At 35.7% G+C, this 17,222-nt stretch overlaps 3 protein-coding genes across 4 annotated transcripts; 2 read left to right on the top strand and 1 right to left on the bottom strand.

Annotated features, from left to right (window-relative positions):
- Positions 1–468: 468 nt before the first annotated feature.
- On the top strand, positions 469–8,887 carry LOC104104266 (probable protein ABIL5). 2 transcript variants are annotated; one of them, XM_070177083.1, is made up of 8 exons: positions 469–891; positions 1,654–1,736; positions 7,430–7,577; positions 7,676–7,775; positions 7,875–7,911; positions 8,197–8,333; positions 8,420–8,484; positions 8,571–8,887. In XM_070177083.1, exons 1-8 carry the CDS (start codon positions 805–807, stop codon positions 8,667–8,669), a joined length of 756 nt encoding a protein of 251 aa, XP_070033184.1. In that variant the 5' UTR covers positions 469–804; the 3' UTR covers positions 8,670–8,887. The 2 variants fall into 2 exon arrangements, with proteins under 2 accessions (XP_070033184.1, XP_070033183.1); XM_070177082.1 differs by having other exon boundaries at positions 8,188–8,333.
- On the bottom strand, positions 8,828–13,459 carry LOC104104265 (rho guanine nucleotide exchange factor 8-like). The gene is made up of 7 exons (XM_070177081.1): positions 12,894–13,459; positions 12,431–12,547; positions 11,959–12,113; positions 11,784–11,858; positions 10,986–11,252; positions 9,831–10,154; positions 8,828–9,531 (listed from the first exon to the last, which is right to left on the bottom strand). Exons 1-7 carry the CDS (start codon positions 13,159–13,161, stop codon positions 9,085–9,087), a joined length of 1,653 nt encoding a protein of 550 aa, XP_070033182.1. The 5' UTR covers positions 13,162–13,459; the 3' UTR covers positions 8,828–9,084.
- Positions 13,460–15,733: 2,274 nt separating this feature from the next.
- Positions 15,734–16,198, top strand: LOC138893537 (serine/threonine-protein phosphatase 7 long form homolog). The gene has a single exon (XM_070178154.1). The coding sequence runs from the start codon at positions 15,734–15,736 to the stop codon at positions 16,196–16,198; it is 465 nt and encodes a 154-aa protein (XP_070034255.1).
- The last annotated feature ends 1,024 nt before the right edge of the window (positions 16,199–17,222 follow it).

Genomic DNA, 17,222 nt, shown 5'->3' with positions numbered 1-17,222 from the left:
AACGCAAATCCAACAAAAGAAAAAGAGGAAATGTAGTATCTGAGAATCTGCAAAAATAAATCATTTCTTTTTTGGAAACAAAATAATAGCGAAAATATATAATTTTTATATACTTTTGCAGCTATCGAATATAAATAATTTCGGCCGTTAGGTAATAGTGATTCCTCAGCTTTAGGCCCTCAGAAAACTGTGTGTATTATCAGTTTGGCAGGTCACATTCAGATAGATTGTAAAGTGAAGAACAAAAGGTCACGAGACTGACAAAAAACTTGTCTTTTTTTTGGATGTGGTCACCACAGTCTATACACAAACTTCTAATAAGAGAATCTCTCTGTTAAAAGCTTTTTTGGTTGTTTCCTCTATTTTTGGTTTTCTGTTCTCATTTCATATAAAGTGACTCTGAATAATTGTCACGGGATTTTATTATAACCGACCACCCCTCTGTTCTCCACGTACATATAAAGCTCAAATAATTCATAAGTACAAAAATAAATCATATATTTCCCTTTTTGTTTTTAGTATTATTGGAGCACGGTATAATTTAATTTGTGTGATACATAGGTTATGGGTTCAAGCGGTAAAATCAAGTATTGATGCTTGCATCAGAGTAGTTTGTCTATATCATACCTACATGGGTGCGGCCCTTCGTCGACGCTGTGTGATCGCAAAATACTTTGTGCACCATGCTGCCTTTTATTTTTAGTATAAAATAGAACATGATAGCCTTTAAATAAAGAGATAAGGAAAGACTGTGATTTGCTCCGGTTCTTGTTCTTTATCGGGACTTATTGCAGTGACACAAGAATGAAGGAGGAGGAATTTAATTCATCTCCAAAAAAATATCCAGAATCTGAAACTGATGATGCAACTAAGTTTAACAACTCCCTGCAAGTAAGTTAATATGAATTTTTCTTTTAAACCTATCTGATTATGTGAATACTTTGTTTGTTTGTTGGCCAGTTTTTGGATGCTGAAAACTATGTGTGAGCTTGCTCACATTGTAGTCCCAAAGTATTGATAAAGGAGGAAAGTTGCGGTAACCTAACAGTCAATGTAAAACTCGTCAATTTATGATGAATCCTCTCAATATAATATTAGATGGCTTAAATTACAGCAATATGGATAGTGAAGATTCATATAGTCGACTCACAACTTGTTTGAGATTAAGACATCGTTGATGTTGGTATTTTTTTTTTTTTTACTTTTTTACTTTTTCTCCCACTTTTGGGTTCTTGAAACTCTGTGTGAGCTTACTCATATTGTCAATTCCATGTTTGAACAAATGAGGGCTGCAGTAAGCTTACAATATATGTAAAATTATAGTCAATTTATGACGAATTCTCACAATACAATATTAGATTGAGATATGCTTAAATGGAGCAATATTGAAGTGATGATTTATATAGTCGACTCTAATTTGCTTGAAGTTGAGGCGTAGTTGTTGTAGTTTTGGTGCTAGAGGAGTTTATGCATGTATGGTATTTCATGCCAACAATTACTGTGGAGATAATGTTTGTATTAGGGTAGGCTATATATATTACACCCCTTATGGTGCGGCGTTTTTCGGACCTTACGTAAATACGGGATGCTTTGATTACTGGGCTGCTCTTTTAGTTACTTGTGGAGCTAGCTTACATTTATTTTTGGTTGCAGGAACTAAAGGACTTGTGCTCGCAGCTTCACCATGCTGCAGATTATTGTGAGAAATCTTTTCTAAAGGCAGAAGAGAAAAAAAAGTGAGTATTTCTTTATCTGCAATCCAGCAATATTTGGTCAAAATTTCAAATTTACTTCTTTTATAGTTCCAATTGAACCTTTTCCTTTCACAACATGTGCACAAAGTAATGACATCCTCTAAAATAATTTGAATAGATTTAAGTATATATAATGGCAATGTAAAAATATCAGTATAGTTTAACTTATGGTAGCATGTCGATTAGCATTTTTACCAAGTTATCAATTAATACTTGTTATAGAAATTTGCATGTAATTACCTTATAAACGACATGATTGTGTAAATATTATTTACACCATCAGTGCAAAAAACTTAAATGCGCATTGAATAAGTGAAGCATTTCGCTAATGTAGTTGTTAGGATCGGGAACCCGGATAGTACGAAATTTAGCCAAACAACGGTATAATAACAATAACAAAGACAATGGAAGTTGATAGAGAAGATAAAGAAGACACAAATTTAACGTGGTTCGGTCAAGGTGACCTACGTCCACAAGCGGAGAGAAGCAATTTCACGATACCAACAAGAGTACAAAAGAGAGTACAAAATTAGAGTAAATACTCTAATTAATCCCAAATACCCCAAAAGAATAACCTCACAAGATCACTCCAAAGAAAGGGTTCACACAAGTGTTTTCCAACACTCACTCTCTTACAAAATATTCTATAATGAAATAAATGAGGAGAAAGAAAGACAAAAGTGAAAAGCTCTTGAATTGGTGTGTTTTCAAATGAGGAAAAACTCCTCTATTTATAACAAGAAATCCTTGGCCTAATAATGGATATTATGTCATGGCAAATGTCATGATCCACAAATTTATTATAATGAATATTATATCATGGCAAATGTCATGAACCACAAATTTATTATAATGGATATTATGTCATGGCAAATGTCATGAACCACAAATTTATTATAATAGATATTATGTCATGGCAAATGTCATGAAAATTTGGCCATATTACAAATCTCCACCTTGGCCTAATTTCGACTTATATATAGTAAATTTGCTCCACCTTCTCTGTAAAAACCCCAATGGGCAAAATCACTCTTCATAAATGCCAATCAAGTTCAGACAAAGCTTGAACTTGGACACTGGGAGAGGTTTTGTGAACATGTCAGCAGGATTGTCTCTAGTGTTGATCTTCTGAACAGAAACTTTTCTTTCAGCAATGGTTTATCGGATGAAATGATACTTTATATCAATGTGCTACGTCCTCTCATGATACATTTGATCTTTAGTCAAGTGAATGGCACTTTGACTATTACAGAAAATAGTAATACCACTTTGGTGCAAACTGAGTTCCGTAAATAGACCCTTCAACCATAAAGCTTCTTTGATCACCTCGGTCACTGTCATATATTCTGCTTCGGTAATAGATAAAGCTACTACATGTTGTAATGTAGCTTTCCAACTAATAGCGCAATCACCAATGCAAAATATATAACCTGTCATTGATCTTCTTTTATCAGGATCACCTGCATAATCTAAGTCTACAAAACCAACCAAAGTGTCAGTATTTCTCCCAAACTCCAAACATGTATTTGAAGTACCTCGCAAGTATCTGAGAATCCATTTCACAGCATGCCAATGTGCTTTACCAGGGCAAGCCATATACCGGCTTACCACGCTCACTGCTTGTGAAATGTCTAGACGTGTACAAACTATTGCATACATAATACTGCCGACTGCACTAGAATAAGGAACCTGTGCCATGTACCTCTCTTCTTCCTCTGACTGTGGGGACTGAGCAGCTGATAACGTAAAATGAGCAGCAAGAGGGGTACTAACTGGTTTAGCATCTTTCATGCCAAACCTCTCCAAGACTTTCTCCAAGTACTTCTTCTGGTTCAGAAATAGCCTGTTGGCTTTTCGATCTCTTTTGATCTCCATGCCAAGGATTTTCTTAGCTGCTCCCAAATCTTTCATCTCAAATTCACTTTTCAGCTAACTTTTCAAGTTGTGAATTTCTGTTAAATCCTTAGCAGCAATGAGCATGTCATCAACATATAATAATAGGTACACAAATGAACCATCATTTAACTTCCCGAAGTAAACACAACTATCATACATGCTCCTCGAATAACCATGACCCAACATAAAGGAATCAAACCTTTTATACCATTGTCTTGGAGACTGCTTCAATCCGTACAAGGATTTCTTCAACAAGCAAACATGATCTTCTTTTTCTTCAATTTCAAATCCTTCGTGTTGATGCATGTATATTTGTTCCTCAAGTTCGCCATGTAAGAAAGTTGTCTTAACATCAAGTTGTTCTAATTCCAAATCATACATGGCAACGAAGGCAAGCAAGACACGAATAGAGCTATGTTTAATAACAGGTGAGAAAATATCATTAAAATCAACTCCTTGTACCTGACTATAGCCCTTTGCAACTAATCGTTCCTTATACCTCGCATCTTCAACCCCTGGAATGCCATCCTTTTTCTTGAAGACTCATTTGAAACCAACAATTCTTTTTCCTGATGGCGGCTTCACAAGAGACCAAGTACCATTCTTGTGGAGAGACTCAATTTCTTCATTCATTGCAATCAGCCACTTGGCTGAGTCAGCACCAGAAACTGCTTCTGAATATTTTGATGGTTCTCCAATTTCTTCAGTTTTCTGTGCAACTGAAAAGGCAAATGCAACATAATCTCCAAACCTTAATGGTTGTTTACCTTCTCTTCTTGGTCTATGTTTGGCTATAGAATACTCCTCTTCTTCTGGTTCAACTTCAGGAGTCTCAACTTCAGGAATTTCAGCTTCTGTCTCAACTTCAGGAGTTTCAACTGTATTTTGCTCCAACGTTGATGAGCTTGGCTCAGAAGGAATGCCAATCTCAATCTCCACCCGGTTCTGTGTACTCTTTCCTTTATCTGTATTACAAGAACTAGAAGACTTTTTTCTAGAATGTAACATAGAGGATTCATCAATGGTTACATCTCTACTAATTATAAAGTTTGGTGCCGTGGGATCAGGATACCATAGTCGGTATCCTTTCACCCCAGATGCATACCCAAGGAAAATGCACTTTTTAGCCCTTGGCTCTAATTTTTCATCATTTACATGCATGTATGCAGGGCAACCAAATATCTTTAAATCAGAATAATTAGCAGGAGTACCTGACCACATTTTCTCCGGAGTCTTAAAGTTCAAAGGTGCAGAAGGAGCTCGGTTGACAATATAACAAGCTGTAGAGATAGCTTCTGCTCAAAAGGCGTTTGTCAACCCAACATTTGAAATCATGCAACGAGCGCTTTCCAAAAAAGTTCTATTCATCCTTTCTACCAACCATTTTACTGAGGTGTCATTCTCACAGTACGATGTCGAGCAATTCCTTCATTCTTGCAAAATTCGTTGAATTCATCATTACAAAATTCCAAGCCATTATTTATTCTAAGCCACTTAACCTGTTTTCATGTTTGCTTCTCAATCAAAACTTTCCATTGTTTGAAATTTAAGAAAACATCACTTTTATTTTTCAGGAAATAAACCCAAACTTTTCTTGAATAATCATCAATGAAAGTTAACATATACCTGGCACCACCTTTTGATGGGGTACGTGAAGGACCCCAAAGATCTGAATGAATGTAATCCAAAGTATCTTTTGTTCTATGAATCGCTGGAGATTTGAAGCTGACTCGTTTCTCTTCCTGAACACACAATGTTCACAGAACTCCATATTTCTGGTACTTTGGCTACATAAGAGAGCTCTTTTACTGAGGATAGAAAGACTTTTTTCACTCATATGCCCCAATCGCATATGCCACAATTTGATGATGTCAGAATTTGATTTATCTGATATTGAAACTGCAGCAGCACCTGTAACAGTAGATCCCAAAAAAGTATATAATGTACCAAATCTGCGTGTTTTCATGATCACAAGAGCACCATGAGAAATTTTCAGAACTCCACCTTCACCTGTGTACTTGCACCCAAGAGATTCTAGAGTGCCCAAAGAGATGACATTTTTCTTCAAGTCAGGAACATATCTAACATCGGTGAGAGTTCTCACCACACCATCATGCATTTTGATTCGGACTGTACCTTTTTCAATAACTTTGCAGGCAGCATTGTTGCCCATCAAGACAACTCCACCTCCAATAGATTCATATGTGGTAAATAAATCCCGACTGGACACATATGATAAGAACAACCTGAATCTAAAATTCACTCATTGTTAGATTTAAAACTATTATTAGTTGCTAAAAACATAGTTCCCTCAGTCTCATCAGCAGCTATACTTGCTTCGGCAGTATCAGTATTTTTGTGCTCGTTTTTGTTTTCTATATATTTTTCTTTATTTTTCAATTTAAAGCATTCAGAAATAATGTGACCTTTCTTATGACAATATTTGCACATGACATTTCTGTATCTGGATTTTGACCTTGATTTAAGTTTCTCACTACTTGAATCTTTCTTATTGGATCTACCTCTTATGAATAAGTCTTCCCCTTGGTTCCCACTAGTTTTCCCAGTAATATCTCTATTTATTTGTTCTTTTGATTTCAAAATAGATTTGATATATTTATAAGAGATATTATCCTTTCCATAAAGTATAGTATCTCTTATATGTTTAAACGATTGGGGTAAGGAAACAAGCAATAACATAACTCGATCCTCATCTTTGATTTCAGCATCTATGTTACTTAAATTCATAAGAAGAGAATCAAAAGTATCAAGATGAGTAAGTATAGAGGTACCTTCAATCATACGAAAAGTGTAGAGTTTTTGCTTTAAGTAAAATCTGTTTTCTACTGTTCTTTTCATATATAGGGTTTTAAGCTTTTCCCATATGCCTTTGGTTGAGCTTTCTGCTGCAACTTCACGCAAAACCTCATTTGAAAGATTTAAAATAATACTTGCTTTTGCCTTTTTGTCTATGACGGCAAACTCCTCGTCCGTCATTTTATCCGGCATCTTCTCCTTTCCTTGCAGTGCCAAATCTAAGTCATCCTGAATTAGGATAGCTTCCATCTTTAATTTTCACATTCCGAAGTTTGCACTTCGGTCAAATTTTTCAACATAAGACTTTGTTAGAGTCATTTTGGCTATTTAAACTAACCCGGTTAGATCTGGCTCTGATACCAATTTGTTAGGATCGGGAACCCGGGTAGTGTAAAATTTAGCCAAATAACGGTATGATGATAATAACAAAGACAATGGAAGTTGATAATAACGGCAATTAAAGAAGATAAAGAAGACACAAATTTAACGTGGTTCGGTCAAGGTGACCTACGTCCACAAGCAGAGAGAAGCAATTTCACTATACCAACAAGAGTACAAAAGAGAGTACAAAATTAGAATAAATATTCTAATTAATCTCAAATACCCCAAGAGAATAACCTCACAAGATCACTCCAAAGAAACGGTTCACACAAGTGTTTCCCAACACTAACTCTCTTACAAAATACTTTATAATGAAATAAATGAGGAAAAAGAAAGACAAGAGTGAAAAGCTCTTGAATTGATGTGTTTTCAAATGAGGAAAAACTCCTCTATTTATAGCAAGAAATCCTTGTCCTAATAATGGATATTATGTCATGGCAAATGTCATGATCCACAAATTTGTTATAATGGATATTATGTCATGGTAAATGTCATGACCCACAAATTTGTTATAATGGATATTATGTCGTGGCAAATGTCATAAAAATTTGGCCAGTAACAAACTATATTTCCATGTGCAGTGCAGTGGAAAACACAAAAGAGTACCTGTGCAGAGCTGTTGTTACAGTCGTCGATCATTTAGGATGTGTATCAGCTAAACTTGAATGCCGGATTGCCAAGATTGACACAACTTCTGAAACAGAACTTCGAATTGATGGCTTGACTCAAGTTCGTAATTTTTAGTAAATTCGTTATACTGTCAATATATATAACTTAAGCGCATTAACAAGTAGTAATGTTTTTCTGTGATTGTTCAATTTAATTAGAGACTTGCAACCTGCCAACAATACTCTCACAAGCTTGCTCTCTCAAGGTTTTGTTGGACTACTGGTTTATCAACATATCATCGTCGCTATATATCACCACGTAATCTTTTACTACTTAAAACATCTTCAATCCATTCAATAAGGTCATTATTTTCTGAAACCAAACATAATTTCCTAATACTTCTGTTTTCTAAACCAGCAACTCAAGATCTCAGGAGAACAAAACAAATGTCAAGGTAATATTTTTATCCAATCGCGTCATTTCAAGAACGGAAGGAGAGTCTTGGCGTAACTGGTAAAGTTGCTGTCATGTGACCAAGAGGTCACGGGTTCGAGCTGTGGAAACAGCCTCTTGCAAAAATGCAGGGTAAAGCTGCATATAATAGACCCTTGTGGTCCGACCCTTCCCGGACTCCGCGCCTAGCGGGAGCTTAGTGCACCGGGCTGCGTCATTTCAAGAACAATGTGAACTGGTAAAAAATAGGACTAATGGACTTGAATGATAAATGAAGGGGATTCAGTATACCAATTGACAATAAGACTGTAGACAAAGATGAATTTGAGGCAGAAGAAGATGTGCCACTATTTTTATCCACTTACAACTACAAGCCTTCTCTACTTGAAGATTCAGAGCAAAAGTCTAGCTTTTCACCTCCAGGTAAAGAAAATATATTTACAAAATGGAAAATCTTCAGTATCAGAACTTTAGAAAGAAATGTTCAATGTTCACGTATGGATTTGCAGTGCTTCCAGTTCGCGACGCCCTAACTGTAGTACCAAAAGCACAAAATTCCAACTTTGAATTTCAGGTACCCTTATATATCAACAATCTCTCAATATTGATGGTTCTATATACAGTATGCTCATGTGTTTTCTTTCTTTCTTGTAAATGCAGGAGGCTCGAAAGCTAAAACGAAACTTATTAAATTGGAGACCGATGCATAATAAGGACATCAGGTCACTCATTCGACGGGGTAGAAGAATAGTAACATGAACTTATGAAGAGTCTGAGACTGAGAGTTAAATCCATTCAAGATTTTGTAGACTTAATGCAGGCTTCAAGTTACCGGTATCGAAAATATGTAGTATTACTCTTATTTTGCAAATTTTGTACATTATAAAGGGGACTTAGTATTAGCTGCTACAAAAATATGGAGAATGGAGTTTATGCTACAAAAAATATACAATAAAAGCACAACATAACATTGTTAACTTCCCTATCCACAATGGAAGGAAGAGCAGTCGCATACTTCAAACACTAACCACATCCAACGCCTTAAAAAGGTCGGAGTATTTACACACAGGTAAACTTCCTAACTACTTCAGGTTTTGTTTACTTCCTATCCTCCTATCACATTGACATTTTTCTCGTTTCTCTTTTCGTTCCTCAGTGTCGTTGCCTAGCACTGTTAGTCCCGAGCTGTTGGACTTCTTAGGCCACTTTCGATCTTTTCAATGTAGGAAAATTTCTTGGGAGTAATATTAGCTAGTTTTGTCATGGATTTGTTATCATTTTCACCTTTGAAATAAGCCTCTAAGTTACCCGTAGAATGATTCTTCTTCATTCCTGTCTCTCCTAGCTCCACATTCCAGCCAATGAAATCGAATAAAGTCCTCGAGGACGGTGTTTGTGCTGCAGAACTTAACACCTCTGCCTCTAATTCCCTAGGAGTTGACATACCGCTCAATGGAAGTGGAGGTGAGGAATCAGCTGAGAGGTTCTGGTTTGCTATCGCGAATGACGGATCTTGCGTTAGTGAGTCCGCGTATAGCACGTCTTCAATACGCGACATAACTGTGTTAGCTAGGCTTTCTAGTACCCTTGAGTAGCTCTCCAGAATAGAGTGTCCTATATCCTGTACACATAACAAAAACAGAAACAAACATGTCATGATTCTGTGAGGTAATGCGTGTTTATTCCTCCGTCCGTTTCATTTTATATGTCACTCTTTCTTTTTTAGTCTGTTTCATAAAAGAATGACGCGTTTCTACATTTAGAAACTCTTTAACTTCAATTTTCCTACTTTATCTTTAATGGTACATTCTTATAGCCGTAGAAATGTCATGACATGTTTAAGACAAGTTCTGTACTTCTTTCTTCAACTACGTATCCATTCAAATATTACCATATAAATTGAAACGGATAGTATCTTACGTTGTTATATTGGATTTTGCTGATATCAAGGGAAGATTGAGGGATTCCAGGAAATCTTTGTTTTAAAAGGAGTAAGATAGTCTCTGCTCTCTCTTCAAAAAGTTCCCTCTTCTCCAAACTCACAGCTGAACCCCAAGATGATTTTCCATCTTTATGGTGCATTTTTCTCTTCCAAATTACTACAGATGCCTCAATTCTGTTCTTAAGATCAAGAACTTTGTGTTCTGTGGACAAATCCATATTAGTTGAAAGGAATTGTTCAGGATCAAAGAACTCAACTGTGATGCTCTTGTAGATTGAATCACCAAGACTTTCTCTACCATTCTGAAGAAATCAAATAAGGGAATAACAGAAATATCAGTATTTTTTAGCCAAGTCCCTTAAGAAGTGCACTCAATCTTTTCTCACACTAAAATAACAGAATTGTACCGACTATAACAATAACAACAACAAGTGGAGTCTAACTACGTAGACCTTAACTCACCTTGAAGGTCGAAATGTTGTTTCCGATAGACCATCGGCTCACGAAAGTCGTAAAGAAAAGCAGTAGCACCAAGTAACAACAACAAGATAGTAAGAAAACGAAACGAAATGAACAAGTAATACTAAAATAACGGAATTGTACCTACTATAACAATAAAATAACCAAATTTTACTCAATATGACAATATAAGTCGCAAGTACTATTTTGTCACATTAAAGTATCTGAACTTTAACCACTATAACAGTAAAATCACTAATCTTTACTCCATATGAGAGTATAAGTCGCAAGTACTATTTTTGTCACATTAAAGTAACTGAACTTTTACCCATTATAACAGTAAAATCATAAATTTTACTCAATATGAAAGTATAAGTCGCAAGTACTATTTTGACATATTAAAGTAACTGAATTTTACCTACTCTAACAGTAAGATCATTAAACTTTACTCAATATGACAGTATAACTCACAAGTACTACTTTGTCACATTGAAGTAACTGAATTTTACCTACTGTTAGTGTAACAGTAAGATCATTAAACTTTACTCAATCTGACAATATAAGTCGCAACTCGCAAGTATTATTTTTGACATATTAAAGTAACTGAACTTTATCCACTAAAACAGTATAGCCGTTAAATTAACCTTGTATTCAAGAGACTGTGTTTTCCTCACCTTGGGGAGAGATTCAATGTAGTTTTCAGGAATTTCCATTTCTGATAGTATTTGTGCATTTATAGCCATAGATGCTTTGTGTACTTGGTTCACACAATCCTTTTGATATTGTAGCCATTTTCGGCATGTATCCGAGAGACCCTCAGGTGGAACCTTGACTGTAGGTAGCCACCATTTATCATTCCTCTGTACACCTTTCTCAGATTCATCAGCATCTCTTGAAACATACCAGAATTCATTCTCATATTTGAAATTTTCTAAGCAATCCTGTTAAGCATCATGAAACTATCCAGCATTAGAGATAATGCAACAAATGTACTCCCTTTGTTTCATTTTATAGGGCACTTTTTCTTTTTTCGTCTGTTCCAAAAAAAATGGCACGTTTTTATATTTGGAAACTCTTTAACTTTAAACTTTTCACTTTATCTTAATGACATGTTTTTATAGCTATAGAAATGTCATGGCATGTTTTAGACGGTGGCGGCTCCACATGTATTCAAGGACCGATACCCCTTCATCGGAAAATTACATTTTGTAGCTAGGTAAAAAAATTATATGTACATATATTGACACCCCTTGGCTTCTGTGTGGGTTTACTTCTTTATGTTTTGACCCTCTAGTGAAAATACTGGCTCCGACACTGTTTTTAGACCACAAGTTAAAAGGGTACTTTTGTTATGTGTCAACGATCTTTTTTTTCTTTATTAAACTCCTTGACCCGTCAAACACCATCGTACAAAATGAAACGGAAAGAGTAACAAATTTATCAAGTTATGGCATAAGATTGCAGGTTCTCACAATGAGCATGGCATCAAGTTTTTTCAAGGCTGGGATGTTCATAAGCAGATCTCTTCTTTGTTGTGTCACCATTACCTGTCAAATTAAAACACATTTCTTATTTTTTTTTAATAATCACTATTTCTACTTTAAATCTTGAATTGGAAAGGAGAGATAGGGAGGAATTATATAGGACCTCCATGTTTGTTCCATCCTTAGATTTTTGTTGAGAAGGGACAAATTCAACAATGTAATCTGATACAGATAAAAGCCAATCTATTTCTTTTCTCCACCTTGCTTTTCTCTCTTGAGACATAGGTTCCAATTTCCATTGTTCTCCAAAAACAGAAGCTATGTATGTTACACATAGAAAATATAGAATGAGTTAATTCTGTATATTTCTTGTAAAGAACAGAACCTAGCAAGATGGTTTTCACAATTTCATAATATATCATCATATAATGATATAAATGTGAAATGGAGCCTTGGCGTAACTGGTAAAGTTACTATCATATGACCAGGAGGTCACGGGTTCAAGCCGTGGAAACAACTTCTTGCAGAAATGCAGAGTGAGGCTGCATACAATAGACCTTGGTGCACCGAGCTGCCTTTTTATAATGATATAAATGTCTAACACAAATGTTATAACTGATTTTGGTGAAAATTACCAGCAAGATTAGTAATAGCATTTGATAAAGCCAGAGCTGATGAAACACCCTTTCCTCCACCTGACATATCTTCTCCTAATAGCAGCTTTGCAAACCTTTCTTTCATCATTTCCATGTCTACATCCAAAAAACAATACACCATCTATTTACATCTAACATTGATAAATAAAATAAATAAAATAAATAATTTGCACAATGCCTCATCTTATTATTTGCACAAATTTAGAGACATAAAATCAATATTTATGTGAATTATAAGGGTAAAACAACATTCAACATGTACAATATTATAATTCAAATGTGCACATGCATGCGTACAGTGGTACAGGTAGAGGCGAATCCAGAATCAAGAACCAAATGTGATTTCATTATATGTATACATTTTAATATTTTTTTTTTGCATATGTATATATAATTCGAGCCAAAAGCTATGAGTTTAGTTGACATGAAAAATGGTACGAACCTGAAGAATGTTTATCTTTATATATGTTTCCTGATCTTGATCCTTCCTTAGCAAAGCGCGAAATAGGATTAACAGACCGATTAAAAACGCTACCTATATGTTGTTTTTCTAATAATGCTGAAGATGATTTTCCACCTTGACTCCTAAAATCCATGGCTTCTCTACCATGTCCATTTTCTAACACAACACTATGTGCTTGTCTTCCCTCAAACATCTTCCTAAAGTTGAAAGACTTTGACTTATGAATCTTGTATATTTCTCTAACCATTTTATGCCTTGTATTGCCTACCTATTTCTTGAACTTATTACAATAGCAACATAATGTCACATGGAAATTGTAAGAGAAAAGGGATAATGAAGGGGGAGGGGGGGGGGGGGGTGGTTGTCAAAAATCAAAGGCAATAATATGATGAATATGAGAAATGGTTTTTCTTATTTTTGATAACAATAAGGAATTGGACATAGTGGGAGATAGTGTTTTGGAGCTAACTATGTTAATGAACTTTTTTTTTTGGAAAGTGGGGTGCATGTTTGATTAAGGGGAAAGGGAAAGGGTTAGGTGAAAACGAGTGGAAGTATATATAAACAAACATTGGGTTTGTTCTATTTTTAGACTTTTTAATGGTTGAATATTTTCAATGCTAGCAAAAAGATCGGGAAATCTAACAAAGGACAACTAACTCTTTTTTATTCTCTTAATTTCTTGCCCCTCTTTTCCAGTTGTTTTTTCCTCCTATGAAAGCGTAAATTTTGGAGGAATTAAATAAGTTCTTACTCTATTTTAAAGGTTGTCATATTATATTTGATATATGAAATTTGATGGTTTAAAAGTTAGTTCTTAGAATTTAAACTTATTTCACAAAACCAAGATTACGCAATGAAAGATAGGACACAAGTCTTCTAGGGCCAAGCAGTGGCAGAGCAACATGTATTTTAAGGGGTGTCAATTTGGCACTTCTTCGCCGGAAAATTATACTATTTAGTTAGGTGAAATATTCTATTTCATGTATATATATCATATAGTGATTCCTCTTGGTTTGTTCATAAGTTTATTTTTATATATTTTAACATTCATTAATGAAAAATCCTAGCTCCGCTACTGGAGTCGAGCCACTACCCTATTTTGTTCCACGTATAAAAATTGGGTGTGTCTAAAATATAGTCTATTAATAATAGAAGATTATAGTTTTAATTTAATAGTTACAACCTTAAACTGCAGTCCAACTTTGTCCAAAAACTTTCCCATGTGCTTCCATCTCTCCCCTATTGCTATTAGGGATTTTGAGGCCTATATTTAGTCAATTCTTTACGTTGCCTGTTTGCCATGGTCTGTACTTGTGCGTTAAATAGGGCTATAAGTTGGAGGCAATTTAGGAGCTGACTCTACGATGACGACTTTGACTTTGACTTTGACTAAGACGAGTATATCAGTGATCCAAAACCAAAATATGGTTGTCTTAGAACTCAAACAACCAAAATATATGGGGAAAAAAATTAGCTATCATAATATGTATAGCACGGTATTTCACCGCGCTATATCTTAACCGTCGTTTGTCCGTTAAATTATAGCGCGGTGAAATACCGCGTTATATTTGAACTTAAATGGACGGGAAGGTATAGCGCCCTTATTTACCGCGCTATAATATAGCGCAATAAATAAGAGCGTTATACCTACATAAATACCATCGTCTTCCCCAAAAACAGAAACCACCCACCCCCCTCCCCAAAAAAAAATGAGCCAAAACCAGTGGTCCCCCCACCCCATTTTTAACGAAAAACACTCGGGTGGAGCCCACCAGTCCAACAAAAAGTGTAGATTCTCGGTCTCACATCGTATCTAAGGCGTTATCTCGTAGTGAGTTGCTTGTTTCGGCTCCAAATCACCAAATTTTTAACTTTCCAAAAAATTTAAATCGAGGTATTTCGACTTATATTTTGTTAAAACTCATGTATAAAAAATGTCTATTAGTTGTTTTTACTGTGTTCTATGTTATTTCGTGATTGTTTTGCGATTTAATTAATTTATTATTTTTTATTCGGATTATATTATTAGTGTGATAAAAAAATTAGTAAAATAGTGAAATTGTTATTAGTTGTTAAAAAATGTTAATTAGTTAATTTTTACTTTGGTATATATTTTTTGTGATTAAATTAATTTATTATTTTTATCCGGTTTAGATTAGTTATTTGTTAAAAGATTAGTAAAATAGATAAATTATTATTTTAGGAATAATTAATCTTATTTAGATGTTGTTGTTGTACATATATGAATATATGACTTTAGTTCCCTGTAGTGGTATCTTGTGCCCGTAATTTTAATGTAGTGCTCGTATTTGTAATGTAGTGCCCTTTTAGCGTAGTAAAATGTAGTGTCCTTTAGCGTAGTATCGTTGTAGCTATTGAAATTAATCATTTAATTATCTGTTAAACCCAAAAATATCTGAAAAAGGTTGATAGTTCAAACACAAACTCTCTCAAATTCTAGTCAACAAACGTAAGAAAATAACATTAGAAAACAACAATATTTGTCAAACTAAGTATGAAATAATAAACTACCCATATAAAATAATAAAATAGCATATAAAATAATAAACTAACATATAAAATAAGAAACAAACATATAAAATAATAAACTAGCATATAAAATAATAAACTAACATATAAAATAAGAAACAAACATATAAAATAAGAAACAAACATATAAAATAGTAAACTAACATATAAAATATTAAAATAACATATAAAAATATCGAATGTATCAACCTAATTAACAATATAGTAAAAATATCGAATAAATTTTAATATTAAAGATATTGCAATATATTTAAAGATGTTAAGCAATGAAAAAGAAAAATACTTTAATTAATATTGTTCAATTTACAGTAGCCGTCATGGAGGTTCCGCCTGTGCATCCCGGACCTGTATCGCTAGAGCTATTGTTGTTACAGGCCGAGCATAGGTCTTCGTACATATGGGAGAGGCAGTGTTTGGCCCAGACATTCCACGCTAGACGGGTAGACGATATGTGGGACTTTCTTAGGGCCCACCCACTCTATCCCCGTATAGTCAGACGCCTTCAGGATACAGGTTTCTATAGGATCATAGAGATCGGCCGGTTGCAGTTGGACTGGTCGTTGATCACGGCTTTGATAGAGCGGTGGCGATCGGAGACGCACACGTTTCATTTACCCATTGGCGAGGCTACTATCACGCTTCAGGATGTGGAGGTTCTGTATGGGCTGCCGATTGATGGACATCTTGTAGCTTACCTGTATGCTCTCAGAGAATATACGGGATTGCAGTAGCTGGAGATGTTGCAGCGGCTCACCGGTTTCTAGCCAGCGGAGGAGGCTGCATTGAGTGGGGCCAGTCGTTTGCAGTTGACGCCCGTCCGGCTGCATCTGGAGGCGATGGATGCGGACATAACAGATGATACACCAGATCTTCATATCGACCGGTACACGAGATTGTTGATGTTGCTTATATTTGGTGGGGTATTATTCCCGAACACTTCGGGAAACCTAGTCAGCTTGAGATTTCTTCATCATCTTGAGAGGCTAGATGATTTACCTGGTTACAGCTGTTCTAGGTTACTTGTATAGGCAGATGTGTCGGGCGAACATGGGTACCCAGCGAGACGTTGCCAGATTTTTGCTGCTACTACAGGTGAAAACATAGTCAATTATTTTCATGATTATAACATACATAGTAAAAATATACCTTAAATTTTACGTTCACATTGTATATTAGGTTTGGGCCTGGGAGCGGTTCCTGCAGTTGCAGCCACCTCTACCACCCATCGCTCCGAATGCACCACCTCCACCATTTCTCACTTTAGCTAGGAGGTGGGTTGATAGGCGAGGCTACGGACGCGAGGTTGAGGCTCGACATAATCTCTCCTATTGCAGGGATTTGTTGGATTTGCTGGAGGGCGCGCAGGTACATGTATACTTAAGTTTACTTGGCCTGGCTTTATATGTGTTGTGTTTACTCACGATTCCTGTTTTTACTTAATAGTTTCATATGGAGGCCATGCAGCGACGAGCTAATAGCTGGTTTGCCTGATTATTGCTCGAGCGGTCGACTTATGTGGAGCTCTTCCGTCCCATTGATGTGTTTCGATATTGTCGAGCATCATCCCACCGAGCGAGTCCTTCACCAGTTTGGTCGACCGCAGCTTCTACCTACTCCACCCGCTTGGTTTAGGACACATTACCAGTGGGATGATCATTCCAGGGTTGACCAGACATACGTGGCCTGGCTACTAGAGGCGCAACTTGAGATTTGGGACCGTCGGCATGACCTGATTCCGCCACCCCCTCCACCTGA

The sequence above is a fragment of the Nicotiana tomentosiformis genome, chromosome 6, assembly GCF_000390325.3.
Source record: "Nicotiana tomentosiformis chromosome 6, ASM39032v3, whole genome shotgun sequence".
Lineage (NCBI taxonomy): Eukaryota > Viridiplantae > Streptophyta > Magnoliopsida > Solanales > Solanaceae > Nicotiana > Nicotiana tomentosiformis.
Note: the sequence above shows the minus strand (reverse complement) of the source record. Positions and strands in the feature narration are given on the sequence as shown.